Here is a 12,816-nt window from a genome sequence, read left to right as displayed (position 1 = left end):
CCATGATGTAAAAAAGACGTTGACTCTAGAAAGAGTGCAGAGAAGAGCAACAAAAATGATTAGGGGACTGGAGGCTAAAATATAAAGAATGCTTGCTGGAATTGGGTATGTCTAGTTTGGTGAAAAGAAGGACTAGGGTGACATGATAGCAGTGTTCCAATATCTCAGGGGCTGCCACAAAGAAGAGGGAGTCAAGCTATTCTCCAAAGCACCTGAGGGTAGGACAAGAAGCAATGGGTGGAAACTAGTCAAGGAGAGAAACAACCTAGAACTAAGGAGAAATACCCCGACAGTGAGAACAATAAACCAGTGGAACAACTTGCCTCCAGAAATTGTAAATGCTCCAACACTGGAAGTTTTTAAGAAGAGATTGGATAACCATTTGTCTGAAATGGTCTAAGGTTTCCTGCTAAGCAGGGGGTTGCACTAGAAAGCCTCCAAGATCCCTTCCAACTCTGTTATTCTATTCTGTTCTGTTCTATTTTTTTAGTGACTGTTTGAAATTAAAACAGCTGCATACAATCCCAGGAAATTGCCCAAAGACATTGTAGACAGTCCTGTGTTTTTGTGTTCCTGTGTTCTGGAGCAACTTTAGGAGAGCAAAAGCCCTTTTAGATTTAATGGATTAATTCTTACTGTTGATAAAATTCCTTTATACAGGACTTTGAAGAAACCGAAACTAAAATGTATTTAAAAGACTAATGATCTAACGGATGATTAAATGCATATTATCTATTTAATTGCTCTAAGATCAGCAAACCAAAGGATCTCAATTCAACATTTTTAAAATGGGTACGTGCATCCAAAGATGAATGCTAAAGTGAAAGGAAAGCTGATTCTCAATAATAAATTATCACATTCATATTAAAATAAGTTTAATGAATGAAAAACCAAATTTTGAATTCCTAATGTCATATTCTTGAAAGGCATCCTGTGAAACCTAGCATTTTAAGTATATCAAATTATTACTACTGCAAAACTGAAAAGTAAATGTATATCAAATTAATCTGTAAAATTAAATTTATCACCGATGGACAATTTACACCTTATAATTTACATTTTTATTAAAGACTATGTGGACAGTAAATTGTATAAAATAAACTAATAACTAACGTAAGTGTAACTTGACACCTTTATAATTTCCTGAAGTTAAGCAGACGTTAGTATCATGCTTATTACAGATTATTTTATAAACCCCCATGTCATTTGTATAAACTTTTACAGTAACCTTTTCCTGATTACTGTAAGCAAGTTATTTGCTCTATAAACATAGTTGGGAATTATGGCTGAAGGATTTATGACTGCATAAAAGTTTTAGCCAGTATTAATAGAGACAAATCCAATCAGGTTCAAGCAATTAGAGAAGGGTAAGTGGAAAGCTCATCCCAGTAGGAGAAATTACTGTAGTTTCTCAAGTTTCTGCCAACAGAAGTAACAACTTTACACCTTTCTCTATTCAAAACCATACTATGGTTTTATAAGTGTCACTTAGATACTGAAACACTCTCTCTTAAATTAATGGATGTGCTTACTAAATTAGTAGTGAAACTAGTCTTGCCACCCAGAGTTTTCATTAATTGGAATGTATAGTAGAAATTCTCTTTCCTATTGCATGACATTGAATAGTGACAGAAGTATTAATAACACACTGTGATTTGTTACAAATGCTGCCTTTTTTGTAAGTTTAAATAACTGTTGAGGAATTAATATGCATATATTTTATTTATTTATACACCACCTTTCATTTAGGAACTTAATGTGATGCTTATGGTGCTGACTCCTGTTTTTCCTAATGATCATGTGAGGTAACAACTTTCCAGTGAATTCATAGCAATTATTGCAAGATATTCCATGAGTGCATTCAATTGAGCCATTGTTTTTCATTAAATCAATCCAGTGGTTCCAACAAAACAAATACACCTACTGAAACCAAAATGTATTTGTATTTTTTTAAATATAAGACCATCTGATTCAGATGATTTTCAGCCATTTTTCAGGAAGAAAAAAAATAGCACTATTTTGGAATGAAATTGCCAGCTGTTGATATCTATACCTATATGTGTATCTATATCATTCCAGTGGCTGCTCATTAAGTGAAATAATTTTCCACAGTTCAGATTTTGCATTAATACCACTACATGCTTCCATGAGAATACATTCTGTTGAACTCACCGAGATAAGCTTCTTAGTAAACTGCCAAAACCCGGGCTATGTCTTTTCATAAAAAACTCATAACAAATACTCGGATAACACATTTTCATGTACTCAGAGCCTGTTGTTTATTCTGAATAATTAAGAGAAAAGCTGTTTTAGCTTTTGGGGAAATGTTAACGTCAAGAGAGAATTTCTAGAAAATTCAGATTATGTAGCACTTTATATATCAAAAGCAAATGATAGTTTGGATTGAAATGAAAAGCTCTAGGAAGACTTTAATCAGACCAGTGCATTTTTCACTGCTTTTTAATTGAGAAAGCAGAATAAAAATGTGATCTTTTGTCAGCTTTATTTCATTACTATGTTTCAATTTTTTAACTTTAATAACTTGAGGTTGCCTGTTCCTTTTGCAATCACATATTCTGAAGATCCCAACATACTTCAGATATTCTGTTCAATCTTCCAGTAGGGATAATGCATTGTTCATTATCTACATTGGTTTGAACATTTCGAGATAAGTATATTCTTCCATATGTATTCAGCTCTTCCATTCTTAGAGCTCTATTAGCACAGCAAGAAAGGAAGCCATGGAATGGTAGCTGTACTTTTAAAACTGGACATAGGATGCTCTTCAACTGATTTAACTTATGACCTTCTCAGCTGTTGGATCAAATTCTAGAGGCATTTAGCCAAGACATAAAAAAGTAAGACGATGCAAATTGGTTTTGCAATTATTCTGTACATGTTGAGCAGGCTGCAGGGACAATTCCGTGATCTTTGTCAGATTAAAGAACTAAGTTGATTTACTTTAGTCCATCTGTTCTTTATGCATTAGCATGGCAAAGTGTTGTGGATTGTAAACTACCAAAACCAAGCTAACATCAAGTAGAGAAGAGACATTTCCAGGAGAAGCACTTGCAGAACTACTTTCTAGCCTTCGTGTCATTACTTAGATTGTAATAGAACTTCATTACATGGTGAGCACTTGAATTTAGTCATTTATATATTTAAGAATATAAGTGTATATTATAAGAGGAAAAATCAACATTTCTCACATTGCATGAACAATTGTATTCACTACAAAACAGCAGCACAAGTAAGAAGCTGGATTACTGTTTAGAAATATATTGTTTATAGAACTTTTTATAAACAGACTGTTTATAGAATGTTTAATGTTTTGTTCAACTTTCTTTCATAACCTTGATTTGGCTTCAGTTTTTAATAATTATGAATCAGCCATGTTATTGTTCAGAATTGAAACTTTATTGCAAAAACAATACACAATATAAAAAAAGCTCACTTAACTAAAATTTAAATTTTCTCATGCCTGATCTCTAAAAACATGCAATTCATAATTTGCTTTCAGAACAAACTCAAAGTAAGGATTGTACTTTAAATGTCCAAGTTCATCTGACTGCATCAAATCTTTCACATCAGGCAGATATTCGCTAAGTTGAACTCCTACAATAGAAATAGTTGTTAAATATTATAGATGTTTGGGCAATATGGAACTTTATACTTAATTTCAGCATAACATAATTAAACAGGAATGATTTTTCCCTCTAACATTATAGTTACTCTGCATGTTAAAGTATATTGCATTTCTTCTGCCTTTAATTTGGCCAGCATACTGTACTAAATTCATGGCTGTAATATTATATTATATATCTTTGATGTATAACTAATATTTCCATGACAATGTTTAAGCAGGAGATTCAAATTATTTCTGAATATATTTCAATAAAATATACCTTCTTTTATCAGCTTTTGTAGTATTTTCACAAATATACTGTCTTTAGATGCTTCAATTGGATCATCTTTGCCTTCTGAATTGGACCAGCTATAATGTCAAAATGTAAAAGAACCAAAACAAATATATTGTAAAAATGAATAACATGCAATGTGTTAATCTGAATTTCACTGACTTTTTCCTACGTTTATATTTCAAATTTTAATTTGCATCCTTTATTATTTTCTTCTGATTTCAGCAAGTATTTCTGTTTTTCAATGTAGTATTAAAATATAAAATGATTAAGTTTCATAATTAAAGGAAAAAAGTTACAGATAGATTTTAAAAAAGATTCAGAACTATGCAACTAGATTCTTCTACCAGAGGAAAAGTATTAATCAGGAAACAGAGTTTTCTTAGCCTTAGTGTAGCCTCCCCCAATTTGTACAGAATGCTGGAGCAAAGTAGAGGGAAAGGCAAGGTGAAAATTTACTTAGGCAATATAAAATCATATCCATATATTTCATTAGAATTAAAGCATACATGACTTGGTGAAACATATGGATGGAAGAGTTAGAACAGGGGTGGCCTCTCTAATATAGAATTGGCATGAAAAAAAGCAGTACACTTTTCTTCATCATCATTGTCAGTGATCTACAATTGAAATAGTCAGCTTTTTAATGCTAAATTATTTAATATGTCTGTGTTGCTGCATTATACTATTGTGACTAGGAAGTTTAGTCCATGTCCCAAGTGTACATTCTGTCATTGACAGTTTAACTGGTCCTATTGCCTAGACTTCCCCTGAGAAGGTAGCTTTGCTGGATGCTAAAGGAAGAGAATGCTGAAATTTGAATTCAGAATCAATTAAAGTCCTTAGCAAGAAAGAGGCCTCTATTTCAGTAATATATTTTTAATGCATTTTTTAAAAAGTTTTTTCTTGTTAATCCATTTATTATAATGTTTAATGTGGCTGACTTTAATCTGCATTAAACCAGGGCAAAGGGAAACACATTCTTCCATAATACTCTCCTTCCTAGCTATTTACTTATCTTGAAAGTGAAATAGTGAACAGAATGAATGAGGAACAAAAAAACCACTACCTTGTTAGGAAGTCACTGTGTGTTTCCCACAAGCCTCAGGTACTGCCCAACAATTCTATTGCCATATATAGTTATAGAGTAGAGTAGCATTAAAAAAATTATGCACATCCCTATAGGGCAGGTAGTTTGAGGTATCTGATTCAGAAATGCCTTGATAATGAGGAGGACATCTGAATAAGGATAATTTTGTATAGTTATTTATACGAACTGATCAACAACTGGACAAACAGAAATGGTGGCATCCAATTGAGGATCAATACCTAACTCATTTTGAGATTAAGACTGGACATAATTATGAATTTATTCAAAATAAATTCTACTTTAAACAACTTCCCCAAATTGTTCCTGAACCACATCCAATTGAACTATGTCAATATATTTGTTTGGAATAGGTATTTTACACAATCCCAAGAGATTCTGAGGGGAGTCACTGTTATTGTTTTTTATCCAGTCAAAAGCACAGTGCTGAGTCTTTTCATCATCTGTTCATCTACTCCTTCAAAACTTGGAAACTAAACATGAGTAGTTCAGAAAAGTGAGTAGCCTTTCAAAAGAGGATGGAAGCAGATTCTCTTATCTGGAATGATAGACCTTCAAACAGAAAGGCAATTTCTATTTTTTAAGCAAACATTTAGCTGAATGGAATGTACAAAGATTGTTTAAAAGGAATACAATGGTATAATGGTTAAAAGCTAACAGTTGAGAAGCTAGATGTATCTTCACTGAAACTGGTACACTTTTAGTGAATCCCCAGTTTATAATGAGATAATTCCAGCCTTTCCAATAGTTTAATTAAGGATTATCAAACATATATCCTTGCATAGCCTTTCACTTGCTCAAGGAACATCTACTATTCTATCAACTTGCTGTTTCCATAAAGGAAATCTCTTCTTGACAGTGGTGCCCTGATTTTGGAATGTTCTACCTAAGTATTCAGTTTGATATTAGAAATTGGAAGATATTGGAAGGCTACTCCAAAAATATATTAATTGACATCAAAGATGCCCTCAAAAGTGGAAGGAGAGATGGAAAGCAGAGCCAATCCATGAATTCTTCTGGAAGACTTAGCCTAATTTCTCTCTACCTGTTCAGAAACTGCTTGCATTCAACCTTTTGTATTATACTTTTAAGAACTGGTATCCAAATCTATCTGTTTTTCCATTGCCCCCATCCCTTGTTAAATCTTTTGAAAATAAAGACCAAAAAATAGAGATTATGGTATTTCATTTTCTATTGATTTCGTGGAAGCTGCTCTAGGAACTGTTTTGCCTAAGTATGGATACAAATGTTGTAAATAAATACATTAAACAAATTAAACTGCTTTTACCTACCCATCTCTCAGGAGAGCTTTACAAAGTATTTTAAGTTTAAGATAATTTATGTCCACTTGCTCGGCCTTCATAAAAAAAAAAGAAATAATGTTAAATTGCATTTGAAATTTCAGGAAATAAATTATACATTATAATCATATTTGGTTGAATACTTATTCTAGCAAACAACGTAACAAATAATGATGTGTTTTAAAGAATATATTTCAGAAAATTGTAGGCTTAAGAAATTATGAAGCAATGTGAGAAAACAAAGGGATAAGCTACACAATAGCATTATGAGTGTTATCAAAGTAGGGGCAATGCTATTTTATCCATCTGAATAATTTGGCAAGTAGACAATAAAACGACAGGTTAGCCAGAGACTGGGAGCACAGAAACTTGTGCAACGTGTAACTACTCTCTGTGTTCTACAGGAACCAGAATGGTAAAAAACAGTTGGATTTTAAGAAAAGACTTTTTTTCTCAGAGATGAACATACTTGATTAAATTCTTGGCTTTAGCTTGTGGGTGAAATGCAATACTATCCGAATGTTCCCTTGCCATGCTTCAGACAGTTAATTCAGCAACAGCCATTTACAATGTATCCTTTCACATACAAACAGGATAGGGCATCCCAGCTTTCCATATGGCTCTACAGAACTTGTTTGTACAGTGCAATCTTTGATTACTTGAGCAGTGTGTATGTATGTGTTTATCATGTGAGATTAAGCCTCTTTTTTTGTACATCAGTGAGAGAGCATGATGTGCTGGTTAAGTGTTAGATCAGGACACAATACACCCAGATTCTAGTCTACCCTTAGCTCCAAAAGCTCAATTGGTGATTTGATTTGGTCACTCTTGGGTCAATTTGATCTATCTCAAAGGAAGTTGTTGTAAAGAAAAATTGTAGGAGGACTAACCTGAATATGTGAAGAAAATGTGGAATATAAGTAACACATGAAAAAATAATGTCATCTTCCTGAGTTGGGCAGTGAAAAAGGGTTCCTTTTACATTATGCAGAGGAAAGACTGCACTCTATTTTTTTTCCTTCATGGACAAAGCTCTACCTTTTTACCAGCTTTTGTGGATGAAATATGCATATGTACTGAGGCAAATAGACACAATATGTTTAGAGCCAGTATAGTCATCAATATACCTTTACTGAGATGGCAATAATCCTGTGAAATAATCTACCCTCTGGAATAAGCCATATCCTAAACTGGTGTGTTCAGTATTTTTTATGTTAACCTTTCTTAAACTTTTATTATCATTATTTTACAAAAGTTTATTTTGCATTTTTAAAAATAACTTGGTAAATCGTTTTGGAAATTTTGCAAAGAGGAACTGTCACAAATACTTTAAATAAATAAATAAATGGCTGGAACAAAAATTCATAAAATTGTGGATAATACTAATACTACTAATAACAATACTTTCCCAAGCTGGGTCCTCCATTATTAAAAATGGATCTAACAATGATTATCTGCATTAAGTGGTACTTAGAAGAACTCTTAGAGGTATTCTATCAACTGTCGTAAAGAATTTGTATAATCATGTATACCCATTCTCTGAAAATCAGTAACATACAACTGAAACTCCAATTAAATTTCATACCTGATCAATATATTCCAGTAGATCCAGTGCCTTCTTGAAGTCATACTCATTAGCTTTCCGGTTCTCATCACATATGTATAGCTATTGTATAAAATAATGAACACAAAAATTAGAACGTGCTGTGGGATGGAGGGGTGCGGGTGGAGGGGAATCACCCTGTATTTTAACTATTTTTCACAGAAATATGCTTCAATTTCATTGAGAATAAGGGAGCGGCATAAACTTTTAGATATACTTTCCATGTTATAGCCATTGTGTGTAAGATTGATAAATGATAACTTATTCAATTCATGTGGATGCCTATTTCACCATGGTAAATCTGGCCATCTGGTTATGAGTCTTATAGCATATTAACATGACTCTAAGGGTCAATTAAATCATTAATTTTTGCATGTAAGTGAATGAAACAAGCACAGAAAAGCACAACTATCTATCTCAGGAACATTGCCAGTACAGGTAGTCTTCAACTTATAACAGTTTATTTACTGACCACTTGAAGTTACAACAACACTGAAAAAGTGATTTATGACTGTTTTCTTTCACATTTCCAACAGTTGCAGCAACCCTATGGTCACATGATCAAAATTCAGACACTTTGCTACTGACTCATATTTATGACGGTTGCAGTGTCCTGGGGTCATGTGATCAACTTTGGTGACCGCCTGACAAGCAAAGTCAATGGGGAAGTCAGATTCACTTAACAATTCTGTTATTACCTTAACAACTGCAATGATTCACTTAACAACTGTGGCAAGAAAGGTCGTAAAATGGGGTACAGTTCACTTAAGAAATGTCTCACTTGGCAATAAAAATTTTGGGCTCAATTGTGGCTGTAAATCGAGGACTACCTGTACTTGAATCCTCAAATCATTATTTAAAGATACTGATACGTTTTCTTTTGTAGTAACTTGCAATTATAAAATTACTTTCAATTTTGGATAACTTGAAGATTATATATAATACTGTGGAGGTAATAGCGATACAGAATTATTTGTGATAAACCTGGAGAGTACTAAATTAAGATTTATCCACCCACAAGTGGTTTTATATTTTGAAACACGATGTAGACAGCACCAAGTTTTTGTGTGCAAGTACATGTGATGGGGAAAGAAACATTCAAATGTTCATACACTCTTGGGCTATTACTCTACATACATTGATGGCTTTATGAACATTTTGTTAAAAAGTATCCCCAGCCACACAACTTATGGGTCATTCTGACTAATGAAAATTTGAGGTTTTCATATTTGAGAGATAGCTGAACCATACTAAGCTGAATTGCTTTGATACAAGGCAAGCGGGTACAACTGCAGGAAAGTAAGTAACAACCTGGGATGGCTAATTTCCAAACAAGTGCACAATATTCAAGTCAATGATACTGTTCATCATACACTGTACGTAAGACACTGACACATTACTGTTCGGGCTTTGAAGTCAGAATTTCAGAGCAAGTTTCATACTAGCTTCAACACAAAACTCTTTTTCAATGGATAATGTTGCTTTCTTTCTAAAAATGGAATTTCCTTTGGATAGATGCAAAAATCCCATTCATTAAAAATATGGTAAATACCTCAATGAGCTGTGGGGCACTTAAAACCGGCATTTCGTTGAGAGTCATCTTTTTCTCTGCCAACAACTGTTCAGGAAGGGTTTCTTGATGCAGTAAAAAACATTCTTGTTCAATGATTTCTTGCATATATGGAAGAAAAAAGAATCATTACCGATGATAGTGGCAATAGAACCATTTCAATGAGGACCAGAAATAGAGGGATTCTGTGTATAAGCATGGCATAGTTTTAAAGTTTAGTTTAAAAAGTACCTTCAATTTTCTCATTAAGCATCACATCTGATATACTGGAAGCTAGCACAGATAGTTTACTTAATCCAAGAAGAGTTTTCTTCTTCGCAAAGTATCTTGTTTCGGTATTTGCTAAATTGTGGAGTGTTCTGTAAGCCTAAGAGTGAACAACATAGTTCTGATTAGATAAAGTTATGAAAGAGTAAAGTTATAGAAGAAGAAAAAGGTAAAGATAAAGGTTTCTCCTGTCCAGTTGGGTCTGATTCTAGAGACCATTGCTCATCTCCATTTCAAGAATATTTATAGATACAGAGACCTAAATCACAAAGTTACTTAAAAATATCCCAAAAAAAATTGATACAGATTTCCCAAACCAGTTGTACTTGAAATTATTAGTTCATAACTACATATTCAAATTCTGAGATGATAAGGAAAATCCTCTTTTCTGCTGAGCTGTGTTCTACAATTATTGGGAACAACATAAAAAGTTAAGGTAAGAGGATAAGGATTTTAAAGATTAAAATAGTCATTGAAAATGGAAAACCATCAAGACAAGAACTACTACAAAATATATTACTGACATGCATCATTATTTAAATTTTAACTGAGCTTCTGCACAAATGAGAAGAGACATCATAATATTTAAAATACCAGTTTCATAATAAGGATAAAGAACACACTAAAAAAAGAGCTGGTTTGATCCAGTTGTTAAGGCACCAGGCGAGAAGGCAAGTCACTGTGAGTTCTAGTCCCACCTTAGCCACTGAAGCCAACTGGGGCCAGTCACTCTCTCTCAGCCCAATTCTCCTCACAGGGCTGTTGTTGTGGAGAAAATAGGAGGAGGAAGGTGTGTTTGATATATTCACACTCTCAGTTATTTGTAAAAACAATAAAAGGCAGTAAAATAAATAACGACGGCTTCTGTATTTTGGAAGGAAATACCGTATTTTTTGGACTATAAGATGCTTCTGACTATAAGACACTCATTAGCTTTAGAGGAGGAAAACAAGAAAAAAAAATCTGCCTCTGCCTCCCAGCATCCATCCAGTATTCATCTAGCTAGCGTCCTTGCAGCAAACAGCAAACAGCCTGGTCAGCTTCAGCACGTTATCGCAGCCCCAGCACGTGGCTTGTCAGGGCTCTGCTCCATTGTGCCCATCACTGGTCAACTGAGCTGAGCTGCTGCCGCCACTGGGAAACACTGGAGCCTTTGCTGCCAAGCAGCTGATTAGTGATTGGATTTGCCTCCCAGAATACCACCGATCTAGGCGGCGGGGATCACCACAGCTCATTTGCCCCAGTGGCAGCCCATTCGTCATGGCCCATTCACCACCGATTGCCGGCGAACAGGTGGGAGCGGTGGAGATCCCCACTGCCTAGAACAGCTGATTGGCGCTGCACCAACCCCCCTCCCCTCGCCGCAATATTCACACTATCCTCATGAAAGAAACTTGCTCCTCTTAAATGCCACCTCCCTCCCCCATCCCAATTTACATTATTTTTTAAAAAATGAAACATTATTTTTTTAAAAATGAAAATAACCAACCAAAAAGTTTGCATGATTGCACAAAGGTTACTACTTGTTCCTTATATTACCAGTTTCTATATGTTTCCCAAGTGGACCAAGAAAGAGGGAAGAAGGATGTACATTGTATGCATTTCCTTGACTAAGGGAAAGGTAAGAAGTTTGTATTATTTTAAAGCATACTTTATCCATGTCATTACTATTGATGTCATGTAGCCAACTGAGATGTTCATGAGCTTGTAAGAAGCTAGCCAGCTGGCCATGCTGAGCGATTGGCTGCGATAACAGTTTTCCTCTTTTTCCTTTTTCCAAATACCAACGAAACAGAAAATCTGAAAAATTCTAAAAAATAAAATTATACGGTATATGCATAAGGATCTGCTTTGCCAAGTATGGTTTTCTTATGAAACAGAAGTATAGATCTTTAAAAGTGTAAAACGCTTATTTCTTTTTTTACAGCTTGGCTCCCAACAAGCATCTATTACTATGGTTTAATCTGAAAAAAATGAATTTTTTATTCCCTTATGTCAATGCTCAATATATCTTCAAACATGCAAAAGGGCAAGCTGTTGTCCTGGTTTAACATTATTTTCTAGCTTGCCCTGTCAATTGCTCCTCTGCTAGTTATCAAGTGATTATTTCCAAAGCAGGAATAAATCAGAACCCTGAAGCAGCTAAATACCTGTTGATCCTTTGCCTTATGTTATATTAAACGTTCCCATGAGACTTGATTTGCTTAATTGGCATATCTGCAGAATGCACATCTGTACCCTGGCTTATAATGCATATTTCTCCAGTTCAAGTACTGGAACAAATAGCGTTTTTGAATAAAGATAAAATTGACAATTCTCTCTATAATGCTCTACAACTTGAAAGAATATAGGACATTTTAGACAGATAATCCTCTAGATCAGTAGTCCCCAACCCTCAGCCATGGCCCACTCCTGGGCACAGCCTGTTCGGAACCAGGCGGCGCAGCAGTGGGCCAGTGCCTGCGTGTGAAGCTCCCCTTGCACAAGCGGAGGCTGCTTGCCCTCACACACAAAATTCCCCTCGCATGAGCGGTGGCCGTCTTGTGCTCACACATGAAACTTCCTTTGTGTGAGCAATGGTCATCTTGCGCTGGTGTGTGAACCTTCCTTTGTGCGAGTGGTGAGCACATGCACCCATTGCTCACACAAATGGAGCTCCTCTCCCCCCCCACTCCCCCCCCCGGCCAGGTTACCAAGCCAGAAAGGCTGAGGACCGCTGCTCTAGAGAAACTATGTGGAAAAAAGTATCATTTGAAATTAAAATGATATAAGTATTGAACTTAAATCAGGGGTCCTCAACCCACAGGCTGCGGCCCACTATCAGGCCGTGGCCTGTTTGGAAACAGGCTGTGCGATCGGCTGACTGGTGCACATGCGGGTGTGTGTAGTTTGACTTGGCTCGCTCAAATGGTGGCCATCTTGTGCTTACGTGTGAATCTTCCTTTGCACAAGTGACGAATGCGTGGACCCACTGCTCACACAAATGGAGTTCTTCTCCCCCCAGGCCACCAAACTGTAAAGGTTTGGCACCGCTGACTTAAATGACAAAA

The 12,816-nt window shown here is 35.3% G+C and overlaps 1 protein-coding gene across 1 annotated transcript in view; it reads right to left on the bottom strand.

The window, feature by feature from the left end:
* Positions 1–3,395: 3,395 nt before the first annotated feature.
* The window catches only part of NUP133 (nucleoporin 133), a 29,349-nt gene continuing 19,928 nt past the window's right edge, over positions 3,396–12,816 (bottom strand). The window contains exons 20-26 of the mRNA XM_034428361.3: positions 11,418–11,576; positions 9,731–9,866; positions 9,482–9,600; positions 7,912–7,992; positions 6,318–6,382; positions 3,906–3,994; positions 3,396–3,615 (exon numbers count right to left, since the gene is read on the bottom strand). Coding sequence (XP_034284252.2) covers positions 3,476–3,615; positions 3,906–3,994; positions 6,318–6,382; positions 7,912–7,992; positions 9,482–9,600; positions 9,731–9,866; positions 11,418–11,576 — 789 coding nt within the window. The 3' untranslated portion in view covers positions 3,396–3,475. The remainder of the gene's footprint in view (positions 3,616–3,905; positions 3,995–6,317; positions 6,383–7,911; positions 7,993–9,481; positions 9,601–9,730; positions 9,867–11,417; positions 11,577–12,816) is intronic.

The sequence above is a fragment of the Pantherophis guttatus genome, chromosome 1 (assembly GCF_059756535.1).
Source record: "Pantherophis guttatus breed Tessera chromosome 1, ASM5975653v1, whole genome shotgun sequence".
In the NCBI taxonomy this organism is placed as follows: Eukaryota; Metazoa; Chordata; class Lepidosauria; order Squamata; family Colubridae; genus Pantherophis; species Pantherophis guttatus.
Note: the sequence above shows the minus strand (reverse complement) of the source record. Positions and strands in the feature narration are given on the sequence as shown.